This window comes from Sapajus apella, unplaced genomic scaffold (genome assembly GCF_009761245.1).
Source record: "Sapajus apella isolate SASKATOON/1434 unplaced genomic scaffold, GSC_monkey_1.0 scaffold18, whole genome shotgun sequence".
NCBI lineage: Eukaryota > Metazoa > Chordata > Mammalia > Primates > Cebidae > Sapajus > Sapajus apella.
Window position 1 is genome coordinate 25,320,602 of NW_022436958.1, and position 20,275 is coordinate 25,340,876.

Sequence of the window (20,275 nt, forward strand, 5' to 3'; positions counted from 1 at the left end):
AGAGAGAGAGAGAGAGAGAGAGAGAGAGAGAGAGAGAGAGAGAGAGAAAGGCCTTGACATTTTTCTGTGACTTTTCCTTATCAATAGCTATGTTCTACCTGTCTAAGAATTAATTATGAATTCTGTATAGGCCTTTGAAAGCCAGAATTTGCTTTTTAACAGAGATTCTGTAGGGAGAAATTTTGGTTAACTATTTGAAGTGTTAGCTAAATAAGGCATTTTAGATAAGGTTTTACAAGACAAAAGAATCAGCTTATTTTCAGTTCTGAGCCTGAATTGTGCAAATGGTACTAACTGCAGATAAATTCTGAATAAATTCTAGTGTTCTCTGCTTATCTCAAAAAATCTTTTCTTTTAATGATACTGTTCCATGCTCACTAATGTTTTCAAAACATATTCAAATCTAAATGGTTTTATATTTTTATTAAATTTTTTATTTTTAACATTATATAAAGTTAATTTTGTTGACCATTTTTTTAATTTAAGAAATGTCCACTTGAAAGGAATCCCTCCTTTAATTAAATTTTTGGCCTTTATTTATAAAATAAAAATTATTCTTTATGTATTCTTGAATAGTGAATCAAATTAGGTTAATAATTGTTAAGTCATTTTAGAACAATAACATCTGTCATTAAATTTCTTGAATTTTTTGCTTTCTCAGCTGATAGCTATCAGGGTGAAAAATTCAATTATGGATATTGGAAAAATTTATGGTAATATTAATCTGGAAATGTTATTTCTATACTATTCTTTACAGGACCTTTGTCTAATTCTTTAGGCTAGTGTTATAATTCCTAACAATTATAAAATGTCAGGATAATTATAATGTCAGGATAATTCCTGACATTATAAAATTGGTAATGCAGAGAGAAACAAGAATAAAATGAAATGGGACAGGAAAACATGATTCCTCCTTCTTATTCCTTCCTTTAAGTCATTAGCATTGTGAAGGGAAAAGGGAACTAACATGCATTAGAGTTCCCATGTACCAGGCATTGTCTTTAATATTTTATATTTATTGTATTATCTCATGTAATCTTTGTAGAAAATCTCCTAAATATATTAGTAAGTTTTTAATATCTGTATTTATTTATTTTATCCTGAAAACAAATGAGGTTTTTGGATCAAGACAGACCATTATTATCACTTATAGCAGTAGCCACCCTGGAAAGAAGACAGGGTTATGTGCACATGAGGGGAACCCTGAAATTATGAATCTGGGAATTTATATAGGAATTACTATATAAATTCTTTATATAGTAAATGGTCTTCTCTTGTCTTCTCCTTTTCTGAGAGAGGAAGAGAAACCTTATCTCCCTTATATACAATAAACAAATCTTTAGGGGAAAGAATGAGAAAGTCCCAGTTTAAACCCTTTGAAATGTAAACCAGTAGCTCTGGGATTTTGTTCTTCTTTGAAATGTAAACACAGACCTCTAGAAGATAAGTGTCTGCATATCTCTGAAGGTCTCTATCTATTCAGTCCATCTTTAATCCAGATTTCAGTTTGTCTTGCTTTATAAGTCCCTAACTATGCAGAACCATGAAAACATTTTCTCTATAGTTCCACAATCATGAATTTTAGCAATTTTAGTACTGTTGCTATAAAATTGTGGCTTTTAGCTTGTTTCCATTCCTTTCATACAGTGTTTAGTAGCATAACGCATTATTAGGTCTGCTATCCATCTATTTTACTTGAAAATCATCCTCTCTATGTAAAAGATCTATTTATTCAATGGATATTTTTTAAGCACCAAAAACTGTCAAGCACTGTTCTGGGTATTTGGAATACATCAGTAGACAACTCAAAGATACCTGCCTTGCTTATATTTACAAGATTTGGGGGTGGAATGCATAAAATTGAGATTTTGGAGGGGTTGTAATTGTTGCCGATGAAAAGCCTAGGATGAAAAGATAATTGGAAGATTAAAGTTTAAGAAGATGAAAGGCCAGAATATCACAAGAATCATCTATATATGTTTTGAAATCTTAAGAAGTAAGGCAGTACGGAGGAGAATGACAATATGCAAAGAGCTCAGATAGTTGAGTGGGAATTACCTGGACCTTAGTAGATAGCAGCAACCATGAGGCAAAAGTATGTAGTGGGTATTATCGACCATGATATTTAAATCTGAAGAATGTCAGGAGGGATATGGGGAAACGGTCTGAAAATGTCAGAATGGAGCAAAGAAGCACCATTTTGCTTATTCCACTCACCCAACCAGACATCACAGGAACAAGAATGATACCTTTCCACCTTGCATAAGAACTGTGGGAAAGAAGCAGCCATCACTGAGAGGTTGTAGGGGAAGCATTGTCCTCCAGAGAAGACAGATTTATGTTAGATCTAGGAAAGTAAAGGGAACACTTAGAAAATTCATTTTGGCTCACTGGAAGGGTTTCAGCAGCTGGGGAGAAATGAGAGAACAAAGGTAATTTTTACCAGCTTATAACTTCACGTGTATTACATGTGTTGCAAAACTAATGACTGTCTTTTCTCTTGCTTTATCTGATAACGTAGATAAGGATGTCTCCTGCAATCATTGTTACCATATTTCCTGAGGCCATTTTCTTATTCTCGTAAAACTTTTCTACTTGTTTCTTCTTTAATTGTATTTTTTCTGTTTTTAATTTTGCTCTTTTTAGCATTTCTGTCCTTCATATCCTGCTTACCTCTTAGTCTTTTTTGCCCAGCTTCTCACTTACTATTTTTTTGTTCTTTACTATTTTTCCTATCGTTCTATTTCAAAATTAAACTGTCTGCTGTTTTCTCCAACCGCCCCCCTGACACACACACACACCTCACTTTAGCTGTAGTTGAGACTGTGCAATATGCATCACACTAGAACTAATTTTGACAGGTAGCATCCCTACCTTAAACAAAGAAAGCTTTAACCGAAAAGGAATTACAGGAGAGAAGACAGTATTCTCCCCAACTGATGCTAACATTGCCACCTACATTTTCAACATTTTCTTCAATAGTTAAGAGGTAGCAACTGATTACTTCCCCAGATTCCCTGTGCTCTGTTGATCTGTCTTAAACTCTAGAGAGAGAGAAAGTACGTTTGTTCATTAACTGTGGGGCTTAAAATGTGACAACTTTTTGAAACTTTTGTTTCATGAATGATGAAAAAAACCACTTTCTTAAAGATATAGCTACTAATATTTTCATTTTATAGATAAAGTGAAAGATAAAGCACTTTTTTCAAGGTTGCATAAATATAAATGACACAGACTGGATATGAATGTAAGCATTTGACTCAATCTCAGAGATCATGCTTTTAATTAATACTGTATTGATTCATACATAATATAACTTAATATTGTGGTCAATAAAATAACAAATAGTACCTGACACATATAGATATTAATTCACTTTCCTTTATTTCCCTTTTCCAAAATTGAGCCTTATTGGTAAAGGGCTTTTTGTTTGTTTTTATTATCTATAATCAGGTACTTGAACCAATTACAATTTTTCACTTGCCTGCATGAATCCATACAGGACAGAAACCTGAATATAGAAACTATTTTTCAGCTTTCAGTTTGCCAGAGGATTGACCTATAATTATTTTTAGGATTATAAAAGATTTATATCCATTATTAAAATATATATAATATCGGATTTTTTTCCAGCAATAGAGGAATAACTAATTCTATCGTTTCATACCAGTCTCACCTTCAATACTGCTAGAATTTGGAGGTAATTTAACCCTGTGTATAAAAAATAAATATTTTCCTTTTGGCATTTTATTGAAAAATCACATAACTTAAGTACAAATATATCTACTAAAGTAGGCTCATTCATTTTAGTAGAATTCAGTTATCCCTTTCAAAGAAACACTATCAGCCTAAGTAATATATATTGAATATTTTAGAAATCTCGCAATTTCAATTACATGTCTTCTGAAACTTATTATTGTAAGGCTTTGGTTTAGGCCTTCCCTGCTGTATTAGTTGACAGGCTGCCAGAAGAAAATGCCACAGACTGGAAAGCTTAAACTACAGAAATGTATTTCCTCACAGTTCTGGAGGCTGAGACACATCAGATTAAGAGGGCTAGCCAGGTGGGTCTTGTTCTGAAGACTTTTCTTTTGGCTTATGGGAAGTTGCCATCTCCTTGCATGATTGTGTTACCGCTTGTGTGCCTGGAGAGAGAGCAAGAAAGGTAGCTCTTTGGTGTTTCTTCTTTTAGTAACAGGAATGAATCCAGCCCCACTCCTATGGCCTCATTTAACCTTAATTACCCTCTATAAAGGCCCTATCTCTAAATACAATCACATTTGGGGTTGGGACTTCCAAATGTAAACCTCAGGGGGACATAAGCCTTCATCCATAGTATTGCCATTATAATATTTTGTATACTTTGGCACTTGAGAAAGTAAGATTTGTTTAAACCTAGTATTTTAATGTTTTCTTTAGAGGTTTTTTCCCTTGGTACAACACTCTCCTATATGTAATCTACTTGGTGACACAAATACCTGGTTGTTTGCTTGTACTTTTGCTTCCTCATAAAATAAATTTCTCTATGGCTACTTAGTGCTATGGATAGCTATGAATGTTAACTTTTTTTGGATAGGCTTTTAGAGTAGTTTAGGTTTATAAAAACATTGCACAGAAAGTTTAGACAGTTCCCATATATTTCCTCTCCCTGCTGCATATAATTTCTCCTATTATTCACATTTTATATTAGTGCAGTACATTTGTTGCAATTGATAAAACAACACTAATAGGTAACTAATAACCAAAGTCCATAGTTTACATTAGGGTACACTTTGTGTGATACAGTCCTATTGGTTTTGATAAATGTATAATGACATGTGCCTACCACTACAGTATCAAGAATGGTTTAACTTCCCTAAAAATGCCCTGTGCTCCACCTGTTCATCCCTATACTTTCTTCCTGAAGTCCTGACAACTGCTGATATTTTTGCTGTCTCTATAGTTTTAGCTTTTTCAGAATGTCATATAGTTGGAATAAGATAGTATGTAGCTTTCAAAACTGCCTTCTTTCATCTAGCAATATGCATTAATGGTTTTTTTCATGTCTTTTTTGTTTTGATAGCTCATTTCTTTTTCCAGTAGTCTCACTTTATCTGTAGGGGATATGTTCTAAGACCCCCAATAGACACCTGAAACCTCAGATAGTACCAAACCCTGTATATACTGTGTCTTTTCTATACATACATACCTATGATACAATTTAATTTATAAATTAGGCACAGTAAGAGATTAACAATAGCTAATAATAAAATTGAACAATTATACCAATATGCCAGAGTCATAACTCTTATGCTTTGGGACCTTTTTTTAACTATAATAGATGGCCAATATCAAGTACAACATACAGAAATAGAATAGAAAAACCTCCGTGGGATTTGGCATTAACATAGGCTTTAGTGAAACCTGTTTTATTACAGATAGTGACTTTTTAAAAAACACTTAACTGTGAAGGGAAGGGAATTGATGAGATAACACAATTATCTGAAGGTAGAGAGAAGATAGAACAATTTTTTTTTTTTCTAATGAGAAGGGTGTAATTAAGCTTGGGGAATAGATACATAGAGATTATAAAGACAGTGATCATTGCGAAATATTTAAGTAAACAATTAGTATTATAAATGTTTGTGATAGAGCTATGGTATACTTAATTAGGCAAAATGCCAGAAGAGAGTGCCAAGCTCTAAGCTTTATGTATCATAAACATCAACAATTATTTGCTGAATTAAATTAAATCGAGTCTTCATTAACATGTAAATTATCACCTCTGTGCCCTGGAATAATTTGGAGTTTAATTTGTGCATTTATTTCCTAATGAAGGTCATCGAACACTATTTATTGGAGTACATGTACCCTTGGGAGGAAGAAAAAGCCATCGACGTCATAGGCATCGTGGTCATAAACACAGAAAGAGAGACAGAGAGAGAGATTCGGGATTAGAAGATGGAAGGGAGTCACCTTCATTTGGTAAGAATCCTTTTCCTTGTTTTTATTAAAATAATTATGGTAATATACTTGCTTCTACAGTTTATAATTAGGAGTAATGCCTTATGCTCATAAAATTGTTTATATTTTTATAAAAGATGTTGGGCAGGTTGGAGAGAAGTGGGAGAGTTAAAGCTTGATCTTTGTTTTCTGAAGTTGAGAATTGTATAGGAAATAGAATTAAGGAGTAAAGCTTAATTGTATAAACTCTTGATAATTTATATAAATAAGCATCATTATTCAAAGTGGTTTAAAAATCCAGGGGAAAATGCCTTAATTTAATTCCCATTTGCACTTTCACTATGATTCCTGAGTTTCAGTCTTAGGGTGTTGTATTAGTCCATTTTCATACTGCTGATAAAGACATATCTGAGACTGGACAATTGACCAAAGAAAGAGGTTAAATTGAACTTACAGTTCCACATGACTGGGGAAGCCTCACAATCATGGTGGAAACCAAGGAGGAGCAAGTCACGTCTTATGTGGGTGGCAGTAGGCAAAGAGAACTTGTGCATGAAAACTTCCCCTTATAATAACTATCAGATCTCATGAGACTTACTATCATGAGAGCAGCACAGGAAAGGCCTGCCCCGATGATTCAGTTAACTCCTACTGGGTCCCTCCCACGCATGTGGAAATTCAAGATGAGATTTGGGTAAGGACACAGCCAAACCATATCATTCTGCTCCTGGGCCCTCCCAAATCTCATGTCCTGACATCTCAAAACCAATCATGCCTTTCTAAGAGTCCCCCAAGGTCTCAACTCATTTCAGCATTAACTCAAAAGTCCTCAGTCCAAAGTCTTATCTGAGATAAGGCAAGTCCCTTCTACCTGTGAGCCTGTTAAAATCAAAAGCAAACTAGTTACTTCCTAGGTACAACTGGGGTGCAGGCATTGGATAAATACTGCCATTCCAAAAGGGAGATACTAGCCAAAACAAAGAGGCTACAGCCCCCATACACATCAAAAATCCTGCAGGGCAGTCAAAACTTAAAGCTCCAAAATGATCTTCTTTGACTCTATGTCTCAGATCCAGGTCACACTGATGCAAGAGGTGGACTCCCATAGTCTTGGGCAGCTTCATCCTTGTGGCTTTGTAGGGTATAGCCCCCCTCCTGGCTGCTTTCAAGGGCTGGTATTGTCTGTCACTTTTCCAGGCTCACAAGTGCGAGCTGTGAGTGGATCTTCCATTCAGGGGTCTGGAGGACCGTGGCCCTCTTCTCACAACTCCAATAGGCAGTGTCCTAGTGGGGACTCCTGTGGGGGCTGTAACCCCACATTTCCCTCTGCACTTCCCTAGCAGAGGTTCTCCACGAGGGCCCTGCTCCTGGAGCAAACTACTGCCTGGGCATCCAGGCATTTCCATACATCCTCTGAAATCTAGGCAAAGGTTCCCAAACCCCAGTTCTTGACTCGTTTACACCTGTAGACTCAACACCATGTGGAAGCTGTTAAGGCTTGAGGCTTGTACCTTCTAAAGCCACAGCCTGAGGTCTACATTTGCCTCTTTCAGCCATAGCTGGAGCAGCTGGAATGCACGGTACCAAGTTTCTAGGCTGCACACAGCATGGGTACCTTTTGCCTGACCCACAACACCACTTTTCCCTCCTGGGCCTCTGGGCTTGTGATGGAAGGGGCTGCCATAAAGACCTTTGACATTCTCTGGAGACATTTTCCCCTCTGTCTTTGAAATTAACATCTGACTCCTCATTACTTATGCAAATTTCTGCAGCTGGTTTGAATTTAGCCTCAGAAAATGGGTTTTTCTTTTCTATTGCATTGTCAGGCTGCAAATTTTCTGAACTTTTATCCTCTGCTTCCCTTATGAAACTGAATGCCTCTAACAGCACCCAAGTTACCTCTTGAATGCTTTGCTGCTTAGAAATTTCTTCTGCCAGATACCCTAAATCATCTCTCTCAGGTTCAGAGTTTCACAACTCTCTAGGGCAGGGGTAAAATGCCGCCAGTCTTTTTGCTAAAACATAACAAGAGTTACCTTTGCTCCAGTTCCCAACAAGTTCCTCATCTCCACCTGAGACTGCCTGGACCTTATTGTCCATATTGCTATCAGGCTTTTGGTCAAAGCCATTCAACAAGTCTCTAGGAAGTTCCAAACTTTCCCACATTTTCCTGTTTTCTTCTGATCCCTCCAAACTGTTCCAACTTCTGCCTGCTACGGAGTTCTGAAGTCACTTCCACGTTTTTTAGTATCTTTTCAACAGCATCCCACTCTACTTGTATCAATTTATTATACTAGTACGTTTTCATGCTGCTGATAAAAATGTACCTGAGACTGGGCAATTTACAAATGAAAGACGTTAAATTGGACTTACAGTCCCACATGGCTGGGAAAGCCTCACAATCATGGTGAAGGCAAGGAGGAACAAGCCACGTGTTATGTGGATGGCAGCAGGCAAAGAGAGCTTGTGCAGGAAAACTGTCCCTTATAACTATCAGATCTCATGAGTCTTACTATCATGAGAATAGCATAGGGAAGACCTGACCCCATGATTCAGTTACCTCTCTCCAGGTCCTTCCCACAAAACATGGGAATTCAAGATGAGATTTGGATGGGGACATAGCCAAACCATTTCAGATGTGAACTTTTTACTATTGTGAATGTTCTCCCTTTAAAAGTGTTTACAGAATACCACAATATGTGTTTTCATAGTTGTCAAAATTTTCTGAGTGCCATGAGAGCCCATATGCATGACATAACTGACAATCCGGTTTTCAGTTCCTTGACCATCCCATAACTTGTGACCTTCTCAGTCACTGTACTTAGCTTACCTCCTCATCCATGATTATTCTAACCCTGAAGTCACTAATTCACTTATCTTTCTCTCTGAGCACAGTTTCACTCCTTTCTTGCTTGTGCAACTACTTAACCCCTTTACTTTTCTTCTATCTATAAGTTTGTCTTTATTTGCTTATTCTACTCTGATTGCACAGCATGCAGTTTAGGAATCCTTTAGCATTGCTAGTATTCCATCAATATTACCAGTAGTCTATTTAGTAATACTAGTATTCTAAATATCTTAGGTTCTAAGTTTTAGTTTTATTCATACCTCTACTACCTCTTTTATTTTCATTTTTAATAGGAAACAGCATTTTATTTAAAATGTTTTAATAGATTTCTTAAAAATGTAAATAATTGAATTAAATGTAGTTTAGATTGCTTGTATGAATTAATTTACATTTGTTCACAATCTTGAAAAATAATTTAGCTAGGTATGCAATTCCAAATTGACAGCTATTTTAACTCAGAACTTTCAACATAATATCCATTGATTTATCAATTTCATGAAGATGTCAAGAGATAAAAATCTATTGTTCCATATTTAATTTGGATTTTATATTTTTATGAGTTTAAATAATTTCCTTTATTTTGGTATTTAGCTTTGCATTTATTATGATGTTTTGAGATATATACATATATATATGACTTTTCTGCTTTTCTTGGTTGATATTTAATGAAAATGTGTATTATTAGTTCTTTAAAATGTTTAAACGTACTATTTTCTATTATTTTCTCTCCCATTTATTTAAATTCCTTTTTTAAAAATTCATTAGGCATATCCCTTTCAGTTTCATTTTCAACTTATTTTGATCCCTCTTATATTTTTTCATCATTTTTCTCCTTGTCCTGACATTGAAGTGTTTATTTCAGCTTGTTAATTTATTCATATTTTAGCTCATAGTTTTTGCCCTGTTCATATCCCTCTATTTTATTTAAACATTTTGACTATGTATGTATTTCAGTTACTTTACTTTGGATTCAGGGGATACATGTGCAGGTGTGTTACATGAGTATGTTGCATGATGCTGACGTTTGGGGTATGGATGGTCCTACCACCCAGGTAGTGAGTACAGAGTATAGTTAATTTTACAACCCTTGTTCCCTGCCCTCCTTCCCAGCTCTGGTGATTCCCAGTGTCTATTGTTGCCATCTTTATGTCCTTGAGTACCCAGTGTTGAGCTCCAACTTATGAGTGAAAACATGTGGTATTTGGTTTTCTGTTCCTGAGTCAATTTACTTAGGATAATGGCCTCCAGCTGCATTCACTTTCCGCAAGGGCTGAACCAATTTATATTTTCACTAACTGTGTAAGCATTCCAGTTTCTCTGCAGCCTTGTGAACATCTGTTATTTCTTGACTTTTTAATAATCACCATCCAGACTTGTATGGGATGGTATCTCCTTGTAATTTTGATTGGCACTTCTCTGATAATGAAGGATGTTGAGCATTTCTTCATATGTTTGTTGACTGCTTATATGTTTTATTTTGAGAAGTGTCTGTTCATATCTTTTGCTCATTTTTAATAGGATTATTTGTTTCTTACTTGTTAATTTGTTTAAATTTTGCTTATGGATTCTGTGTATCAGACATTTTTTTGAATGCATGGTTTGCAAATATTTTCTCCCATTCTGTAAACTGTCTGTTTAGACATATTGAGATTTGCCTGCAGAGGTTTTTAGTTTAATTAGGTCCCACTTGTCAATTTTTGTTTTTGTTGCAATTGCTTTTGGAGACTTAGCCATAAATTATTTGTCGAAGTTAATGTTAGGAAGGGTGTTTCCTAGACTTTCTTCTATAATTTTCATAACTTAAGGTCTTACATTTAATTATTTAATCCAACTTGAGTTAATTTTTGTATATAGTGAAAAGTAGGGATCCAGTTTCATTCTTTTGCATATGGCTTGACGGTTATCCCAGTACCAATTATTGAACAGGGGATCCTTTCTCTGTTGGTGATTTTTGTTGACTTTGTTGAACATCAGATGGTTGTAGGTGTTTGGCTTTATTTCTGGGTTCTCTATTCTATTCCATTGCTGTATGTGTCTGTTTTTGTATGCTGTTTAGGTTAATGTAGCTGTATAGTATAGTTTAAAGTCAGATAACTTGATGCCTCTTACTTTGTTCTTTTTGCTTAGAATTGCTTTGGCTATTTGGGCTCTTTTTTGATTCCATATTAATTTTAGAATAGTTTTTTCTAATTCTCTGAAAAACAATGTTGGTATTTGATAGAGATAGTATTGAGTCCTGTAAATTGCTTTGGACAGTATGGTCATTTTAATGATATTGATTCTTTCTATTCATGAGCATGGAACATTTTTACATTTATTTGTGTTGTCTGATTTCTTTCAGCAGTGTTTTGTAGTTTCTTCTTGTAGAGATCTTTCACCTACTTTGTTAGATGTATTACATTTTGTGTGTGTGTGCCTATTGTAAATGGGATTGAGTTTTTGGCCTTGCTCTCTGATACAGTGTTATTGGTGTATAGAGGTACTACTGAGTTTTATACATTGATTTTGTATCCTGACACTTTACTAAAATTGTTTTTCAATTCTAGTAGCCTTTTGGTGGAGTCTTTAGGGTTTTCTACGTATCAAATTACAATCATCAGCAAAGAGAGATAGTTTGACTAACTCTCTGAATGCCTTTCATTTCTTTCTCTTGCCTGATTGCCCTGGCTGGGTCTTCCCATACTATGTTGAATAGGAATGGTAAGAGTAGGCATCCCTTTCTTGTTCTGGTTCCCAAGGGGAAGAGTTACAGCTTTTGCCCATTCAGTATGATTTTAGCTGTGTGTTTTTCATAGATGGCTCTTATTGTTTTGAGGCATGCTTCTTCAATGACTAGCCTGTTGAGGTTATTTTATCAACAGGGATTTCGGATTCTTTTGAAGGCCTTTTCTGTATCTATCGAGATAACCATATAGTTTTGGCTTTTATTCTGTGTATGTAGGGAATCATATCTATTCAATTGTGTATGTGGAACCAACCTTGCATCCCAGGAATGCAACTTACTTTACAATGACAAATTAGTTTTTGATGTGCTGCTGGATTCAGTTTGTTAGTATTTTGTTGAGGATTTTGTGTCTATATTCATCAGGGGTATTAGCTTGAAGTTTTCTGTTTCTGTGTGTTTTTGCCAGATTTTGGTATAAAGATGATGTTGGCTTTTATAACATGTTAGTGGGAAGCCACCCATCATCCTCAGTTTTTTGGAAGAATTTTAGTAGGATTGGTACCAATTCTTCTTTGTATGTCTAGTAGAATTCAGCTGTGAATCCATCTGGTTCAGGGCTTTTTTTGGTTGGTAGGTTTTTTTAAATTACTGATTCAATTTCAGAACTTGTTATTGGCTTATTCATGTTTTCACTTTATTCCTTATTCAATCTTGGAAGGTTTTGTGTTTCCAAGAACTTATCCATTTCCTCTAGATTTTCTAATTCGTTTGCATAGAGATGTTCACAAGAGTCTCTGATTAGTCTCTGAATATCTTTTGTATTTTTGTGGGATTGGTTGTAATGTCATTTCTAATTGTGCTTATTTGGGTCTTCTCTTTTTTTGTTAATTTAACTAGTAGTTTATTTCAAAAAACAAACTCTTCATTTTATTGATCTTTTGTATGGACTTCTGCATCTCAATTTCTTTCAGCTGTTCTCTGATTTTAATAATTTCTTTTCTTCTACCGGCTTTTGAAGCCATGCTTATATTGGTGTTTCTCCATTTCCCTCTTTTCTCCTTGCCTCCAGAAGCAGAAATCTGCTGGAAATAATCATTCAACAGGGCAGATTGTAACTGTTATAAAATTGTGACTCACGGAGACAATCAACATCTCTTCCTAATTCCATTGTGTATCTTTGACTTTTGAAATAATTATTTTTCAACTTTCTTCACCTTCTTCGTCAATCTTCAACATCCTCTCTTTTCACCATTACTTAGAGTAATCTTGCTTTCTACTTCGGAGGGAAAATATATCATCAGAAATAACTCACTTTACTTTCTTCCTATTAAAAAGTTATAGCTGCAGCCTTTCTTCCTATTAAACAGTTAAAACTGCAAGAAAATAATGAAGTTATCTTTTCCTTTATGTTTATTTTCTATTCCCACTCACCACTTTGGAAACTTATGCCATTTCTAATTTAATTGACCTCTTTCTCTTCAAATAGATTGTTCTTATCACCTTTTAAACATGATAAAGTCTCTACCATTTTAAGAAGTTCCCCAGCCTCCTCCAAATCCACCTTTAGTCATTCAGATAGGTAAGGTAACTGCATATAAATGTTTGGGGTAACAATTTTAAATACCTCTCGATATTGCTCTATTTACTTTATTCAATATCTTGCTTTAGTAAGCATTACAGATAAGTCTATAGCCTTTCTATTTTTATTTTAATTTTTAGGTTTATGTTTTTAGTCCTGAATGTTTACAGACATTTTTCTGTGTCCCTTAATGAAGAAAATTGCTAAGATTGACCTAATGGTAAGTGTATTAAAAAGCTTTTCCAGCCTGCATACACAGATGGTTTTCTACCTAGGGAACATTTTCCTATTATATTTTATTCTGTTCAGTTTACTTTGATATCTTTGTGAAGACTTTCTTTGCTTATATCCCTCGACTTTCTTCAAACATTTTAACTACATGTACCTTTCTTTTTTTATTTTTTCAGCTTTGGATTTGGGGGTACATGTGCGGGTTTGTTACATGAATATGTTGCATGATGCTGACATTTGAAGTATAGATGGTCCTATTACGCAGGTAGTGAGCACAGAGTATAGTTATACAACCCTGTTCCCTGCCCTTCTTCCCAGCTCTGGTGATTCCCAGTACCTATTGTTGCCATCTTTATGTCCATGAGTACCCAATGTTTAGCTCCCACTTATGAGTGAGAACATGCAGTATTTGGTTTTCTGTTCCTGAGTTAATTTGCTTAGGAGAAATGGCCTCCAGCTGCATTTATGTTGCTGCAAAAGGACATGATATTGCTCTTTTTATGGTGATGTTGCTCTTTCCATGGTGTATGTATACCACATTTTCTTTATTCACCTCACCATGATGGCACCTAATTGATTTCATGTCTTTGCTATGGTGAATAGTACTTTGATGAACATACAAGTACATGTCAGACTTCTGATTTCTACCCCGTATCCTTTTCTTTTGTATTTTAATATTAGTCTTTTATATTACCATTTGATTATCTGCAGTATAAATTCTGCATTTTCCTATTTTTATTATGGGTTTTGATACTGCTGTTGAATTTTTAGTTTTCATGAATTTCTTTCTTATCTCATTCTATTTTCTTTACATTTTAGCCTGTTCTTTCCTGATTACTTTTTATTTTTTTCTGCTTGGTAGAGTGTATCCCCAATGATTTCTGGATAGTTTCTTTTTATTCTAAAGTGGATAATTTTCAGAGCTATGATCTTCCTTTGGACTGTCAGATTATTTTTACTCTTGATTGATTTTTAGTACTTTTTATGGACTCCCAGTTTTTTTCCTTTTTTTCTCATTTTTAAACAAGGCAAGGTAGATTCCTGCTATATCTACCCAGCTATATCCTAAAATTTCTTAATGATGCTGCTACCAGTATGTTCCATGTTTCCAATGGTATGTATAATTATAAGCATTACACTTTCCAAATGCCCTGTACTTCTACCAGGGGCAGCATGGTTGTTGGTGGCAGAGTGTGTAAAGAAAAGTGCTCTAGGTATCCTGCACCACCATGATAGAAGGATGGTTGTCTGTAAGAATGGGTAGATGGGCAGAGAGTATAAGATGTACTAAGTATCTTCCACGTTTTTACATGTTTTCTGTTTCATGAGGGGAAGTTTTAGACTGTAAAAAAGTGACAATTTGGCATATTTTTCTCATTCAAGTTCCATCTGCTTAAAGTTAGCAGAGATGCCCTCTTAGACACTAGGAATGGATTATCTGTTGGGCTATGCTCTAATGATGAGTTTTTATCATTTTCTCATATTTGAGAAAATATATTTATATCATCTTACAAATGTTTAGTGAACAAAATAAAATAAGCTATATTTATCATTTGTTTGTTCCCTGTGCCTCTTTTTATTTATTTTTCCATAACTGGATGCATTGTGCCAGTTTTTCTAGAACAGTAGTTCTCAGTATTGACTGCATTTGGGTGTTATAAAACCGTACTAATGCTCAACCCCTACATTAACCATAATCTCTGTGCCTGGAGCCTAAGCATGAGTATTTTTTAAAAAGTACTCCCAGGTGATTCTTCTGTGAAGCTGTTGATAACTACACAGAAAGTTAGTTCTGAAAACTTTTTTATTTAAAGTTTAGTTCATCAAGAATCTAATATCCAGAATTTATAGGGAACTTAAACAAGTCAACAAGCAAAAAAGTGATTTAAAAGTGGGTAAAAGACATGAACAGACACTTCTTAAAAGAAGATATGTAAGCAGCCAATAAACATATGAAGAAATGCTCAATATCATTAATCATGAGAGAAATGCAAATCAAAACCATAATAAGATACTATCTCACACCAGTCAGAATGGTGACTATTAAAAAGTCAAAAAATAACAGATGCTGACAAGACTGCAGAGAAAAGTGTATGCTTATACACTGTTGGTGGAAATATAAATTGGTTCAGCCACTATGGAAAGCGTTTTGGAGAGTTCTCAAAGAACTTAAAACAGAACTACTCTTGACCCAGCAATGTCATTACTGTGTATATACCCAAAAGAAAACGAATCATTCTATCAAAAGACATGGTTGTGAGTGTTCATCACAGTGCCATTCACCATAGCAAAGATGTGGAATCGACCTACGTGCACATCAGCAGTGGATTGAATAAAGAAAATGTACATATATTCCATGACATACATTGCATCCATACAAAAGAGCAAAATTATGTTCTTTGTAGCAGCATGTATACAACTGGAGGCCATTATCCTAAGTGAATTAATGCAGGAAGACAAAACCAAATACCATGTTTTCACTTGTAAGTGGGAGCTAAACATTGGGTAGTTGTGGACATAAAGATGGCAACAATAGACACTGGGAACCACCAAAGAGGAGAGGGAGAGTGGGGAACTAGGGTTAAAAAAAGTAATTATTGGGTGCTATGCTGCTCACTACTTGGGTGACAGGATATGAGGTTTCATACCCGAAACCTCAGCATCATGCAATATGCCTATGTAACAAGCCTGCACATGTACCCCCGAATCTAAAATAAAAGTTGGAATTATTTTAAAAAGTTGCCAAACATAAAGAAAGAAAGCTGTACTGTTAGCTTCTAAAAATTATTTAATAAATAAGCCATTTATTTTATAATAAAAATAGTAAAAGTAAATTTCTACCTGAAAGAACAAAGCCAACAATATTAGCATCAAATTTGAGCTTGCCAGAAATGCAGAATCTCAGGCCCCACCCGCTTGAGTCAGGATCTGTACATTAAAAATATCTTTAGATAACTGGTATGGTTTGGCTCTGTGTCCCTACCAAAATCTCATCTCCATTTGTAATCCCCACCTGTTGAGGGAGAGACTTATAATTTCCATGTGAAGGAGTAAGGTAATTAGATCTTGAAGGTGGTTTCCCCCATGCTTTTGTCGTGATGGTGAATGAGTTCTGAGGAGATCTGAGGGATTTATAAGGGAGTGTTCCCTGCTTTTTGGTTGCTCTCTCTCCTGCCACCTTCTGAAGAAGGTGCCCACTTCCCTTTCTACCGCAATTGTAGATTTCCTGAGGCCTCCCAAGTTATGTGGAGTTGTGAGACAATTAAATCTCATTTCTTTATAAATTACCCAGTTTCAGAGAACTTCTTTATCGCAATGTGAAACAGACTAATACAGTAACCTATATGCCTCTTAAAATTTGACAATGCTCTAGAACAGTACTTATTGGACCTTCTGGAACATTAGAATCATCTGAGTAGCTTTTAAAAAATAATTGCTGGCCGGGCGCGGTGGCTCAAGCCTGTAATCCCAGCACTTTGGGAGGCCGAGGCGGGTGGATCACAAGGTGAAGAGATCCAGACCATCCTGGTCAACATGGTGAAACCCCGTCTCTACTAAAAATACAAAAAATTAGCTGGGCATGGTGGCGCGTGCCTGTAATCCCAGCTACTCAGGAGGCTGAGGCAGGAGAATTGCCTGAACCCAGGAGGCGGAGGTTGCGGTGAGCTGAGGTCGCGCCATTGCACTCCAGCCTGGGAAAAAGAGAGAAACACCCCCTCCGGGTTCTCATGTTGGCCAACATGTTGCTGCTAGGCTTTGCCCTCAAGGTTTTTTATTTAATTAATCTTGGGTGTTTCCCTAGGTACTGGCATTTTAAAGAAGTATCCCAAATTATTTAAATAACCACTTACAATCAAGAATCAGATTCTGAGAAGCTTCTGCTTCTCAATTGGGTGAAAATTGGAAATAAGTCCAATGGCCCAGATTCTCTTACATTTCAGCTGCTATTTTTGGATGCTCCCTACCTTTTTCCTCCTTCAATTACCTGAGTATCTTTACTGATATTTCGACCTAATATGGTTTATCAGGTACAAAGGTCTGGCACTTGGTGGTTTCTAGTAGTGGAACTTTCTAGATTGTACTTTTTTCAGTTTCTCTAGTACTAATCCTCTGCCTTTATCCTTATTCCACCCTCAGTTTATTTGCTATAATAAGTACTCAGTCACACACAGAGACTTCAACCAAACCCTAAACACCATCCTATTTGATTTGGTTTTTGATATTCTGCATAGTGGGAATATATGATATTTCCATGCTGAAGGCATTAAAGAAAATTTCTGCCTTCTTAGGAAATAGTTATTTTACTTGGAAGCACTCTAAAGAAAATATTTTGAAGCTATTCCTGAAGGTGTCTCAAAGTTATTTGGAATTCAGTCACCAAAGAAGTATAGGATAGAGCAGAATTTAAGAGAGTATCAGGTCTCACTTCTATGAAGCTAGATACATGTTTTAAATTGCAGTATGAATCTGTGATGTCATGAAATAATTTGGGACCAAATTATGAAGCAAACATCAGTTTAACAGAAAGTTTTTTTTGGAAAATGTTTGAATCTGGGCACTCTTAAAAAGTTTTATTACTCCAATGTATAAGCAACATCAGCAGAATCCTTCTTTATTATGACTCAATAATAGAATCCATTGTTGTTAAAACACACACACACACACACACACACACACACACACACACACACACAGAAACCTAGTTGTATTAGTATTGCATTCAGGTAAAAGAACAGGCCTTTAATACAGCTGAAAAAGTTTACACTTACATCATAGACAATGACTGGCTCCAGTCTACCAGACCTGATGGCTGGGCTGTGATTCCTAGGTGAGTCTAAAGAGGGACTGGACTGGTTTTTGGTTTGTGTGGTAGTGGTGGTGGTGACATTTTGCTCATACAGAAAACTTTTGATGCCCACAAATAAGTTCAACCTACTTTGGCTACTGTACTTAATAAATACAATAATTTGTTTATATGAATGTGATGATGATTAATTCTCCTTCATATTACAATCAACTCCCCAGTAACAGAAAGCTGCTAAAATTTCATATTTGTTATTTTTGATGTCATCTTCTATTCACCTTGTATTATTTGAAAATATATTTTCAACTGGGAACATAGATAATCTGTTTAAAAATGGTAAGTTTGCAGCATAAGCTTGAAGTGAGTGAAAATATGAAAGATGAGGGAAATTTGGAACGTTTATTTTTTTCCTCACTCTCCCAGAAAATAATACAATAGGAAAAATGATAGGATTATGCCAATTACAATTAGCTAATCTATAAGAAGTGGAAATAAATCTAAAAAATACAGACTCTATTAAACACATGTTTGAAATATGAACACAAAGATACTGAATAAATTAACATAGTCCTGGAATTATAATAGGATTTTACCAGTCTTAGATGGTAAATTGTGCACACACTTTAGGAAAAATGAAGCAAATATAGAAAACATGACGTCAAAGAGCTATTTTTTTGATGGGCAATGGATTTCTGTTCCTATTTTAACTCCCAATTAGGTGTTATATAAGAATATCAAGATGTTTTTACAAATGTATCTTATTGTAAAGTTTAAGACAAGCATTCACAAATGTTAAAGCATAGAAACATACATATAAAACCCAATGAATTATCACCCCAAAACATCTATGTAACTACCTCCTTGGTGGGCCCTCTAGAAACTCCCTTTGTGCTCATTACCAGTCATTACGTTTTCCCTCCTCCTCAAAAGGATCTCTGGCCTTTCTTCTTACACTGGGTGTTTTGCTTGTTTTTGAATGTTATATAAATGAATGAAGAATTCATTGCTCAATATTCTGTTTGTGGAATTCACCAATGTTTTTGGATGTAGCTTCAGTGTATTCATTTTCATTATTGTATAGTGTATTAATGTGCTTCTATATGCATGGTATATGTGCATCTTACTGTTGATGGTGTTTGGATCATATAAAATTAGGAGATACTACAAATAATGCTGCTGTGAACATTGTTGTATATGTCTTTTTGTATACATACGCATTTCTCATACCGAGGAACGAAATTATCTATTGTTGAGTCACAGGGCATACATACTTTCAGTTTTAGTAGCTAATGGCAAATAAATTTCCAAAATTGGGGTACACATTTACATTCCCACCAATGAATTATGAGAACTTTTGTTTTTTTGCATCCTTACTAACACTTAGTAAATTCATTCTTTTAATGTAAGCCATTCTGTTAAGAGGTATAATTATATATCATTGCTTTAATTTATATTTCTTGATTACCAATGAGATTGTGTAACTTTGAATATGGTTTTGGCCATTTGGATAGTCTCTTCTATGAAGTGCCTATTAAAGTAATATTTTTAGTTGGATTTTTATTGATTTGTAGAAGTTCTTTACATATTATGGAAATAAGTCTTTTGTTTTATATGTTTTAAATACTTTCTCGCTGTTGTGGCTTTTGATATTACTTTCATAATGGTGGCTGCAGATTCCAGCAGAGTCTGCTAAGAGGCTGAGACCTTTATTCTTTAGGCAAATTTCTCTGTTATTTATTTCTATTATATGTTTTGGTATATATAGAAGCAGACCCATATCTTGATCTTCTATATTCTTGGCTGAAGTTTGTATTTCACTGCTCTGTGGTTTTAGTGGCTATCATAAAAATAAATATTCATCAACACAGGAGAAATATTTCTATTAACTTAGAAAATTCTGCCAGGTGCTGTGGCTCACACCTATAAACCCAGTTACTTAGAAGGCTGAGGTGAGAGGATTGCTTAGCCCAGGAGTTCAGGGTTACAGCAATCATGCCATTGAACTCCAGACTGGGTGACAGAGCATGACCCCATCTCTAATAAAAATAACAATTTTTAACATGCTTTTTTTTTTTTCTGATTTTGATAGTATCGCAATTTACATGAAATATGTAATACTATTTTAAGGTGTCTATTTTTAATAGACATGAAAAATGGGTGTTTAATTACACATTTGGAAAATTTACTGTATTGAAACATAATCTG

General features: G+C 35.1%; 1 protein-coding gene across 20 annotated transcripts in view; it reads left to right on the top strand.

Moving 5' to 3' along the window:
* SLC4A10 (solute carrier family 4 member 10) overlaps window positions 1–20,275 on the top strand; it is a 350,715-nt gene that overhangs the window by 166,949 nt on the left and 163,491 nt on the right. For all 20 annotated transcript variants that reach the window (XM_032286540.1, XM_032286535.1, XM_032286537.1 and 17 more), the window contains one exon: window positions 5,818–5,964. In XM_032286540.1, the coding sequence (XP_032142431.1) occupies window positions 5,818–5,964 (147 nt within the window). The remainder of the gene's footprint in view (window positions 1–5,817; window positions 5,965–20,275) is intronic.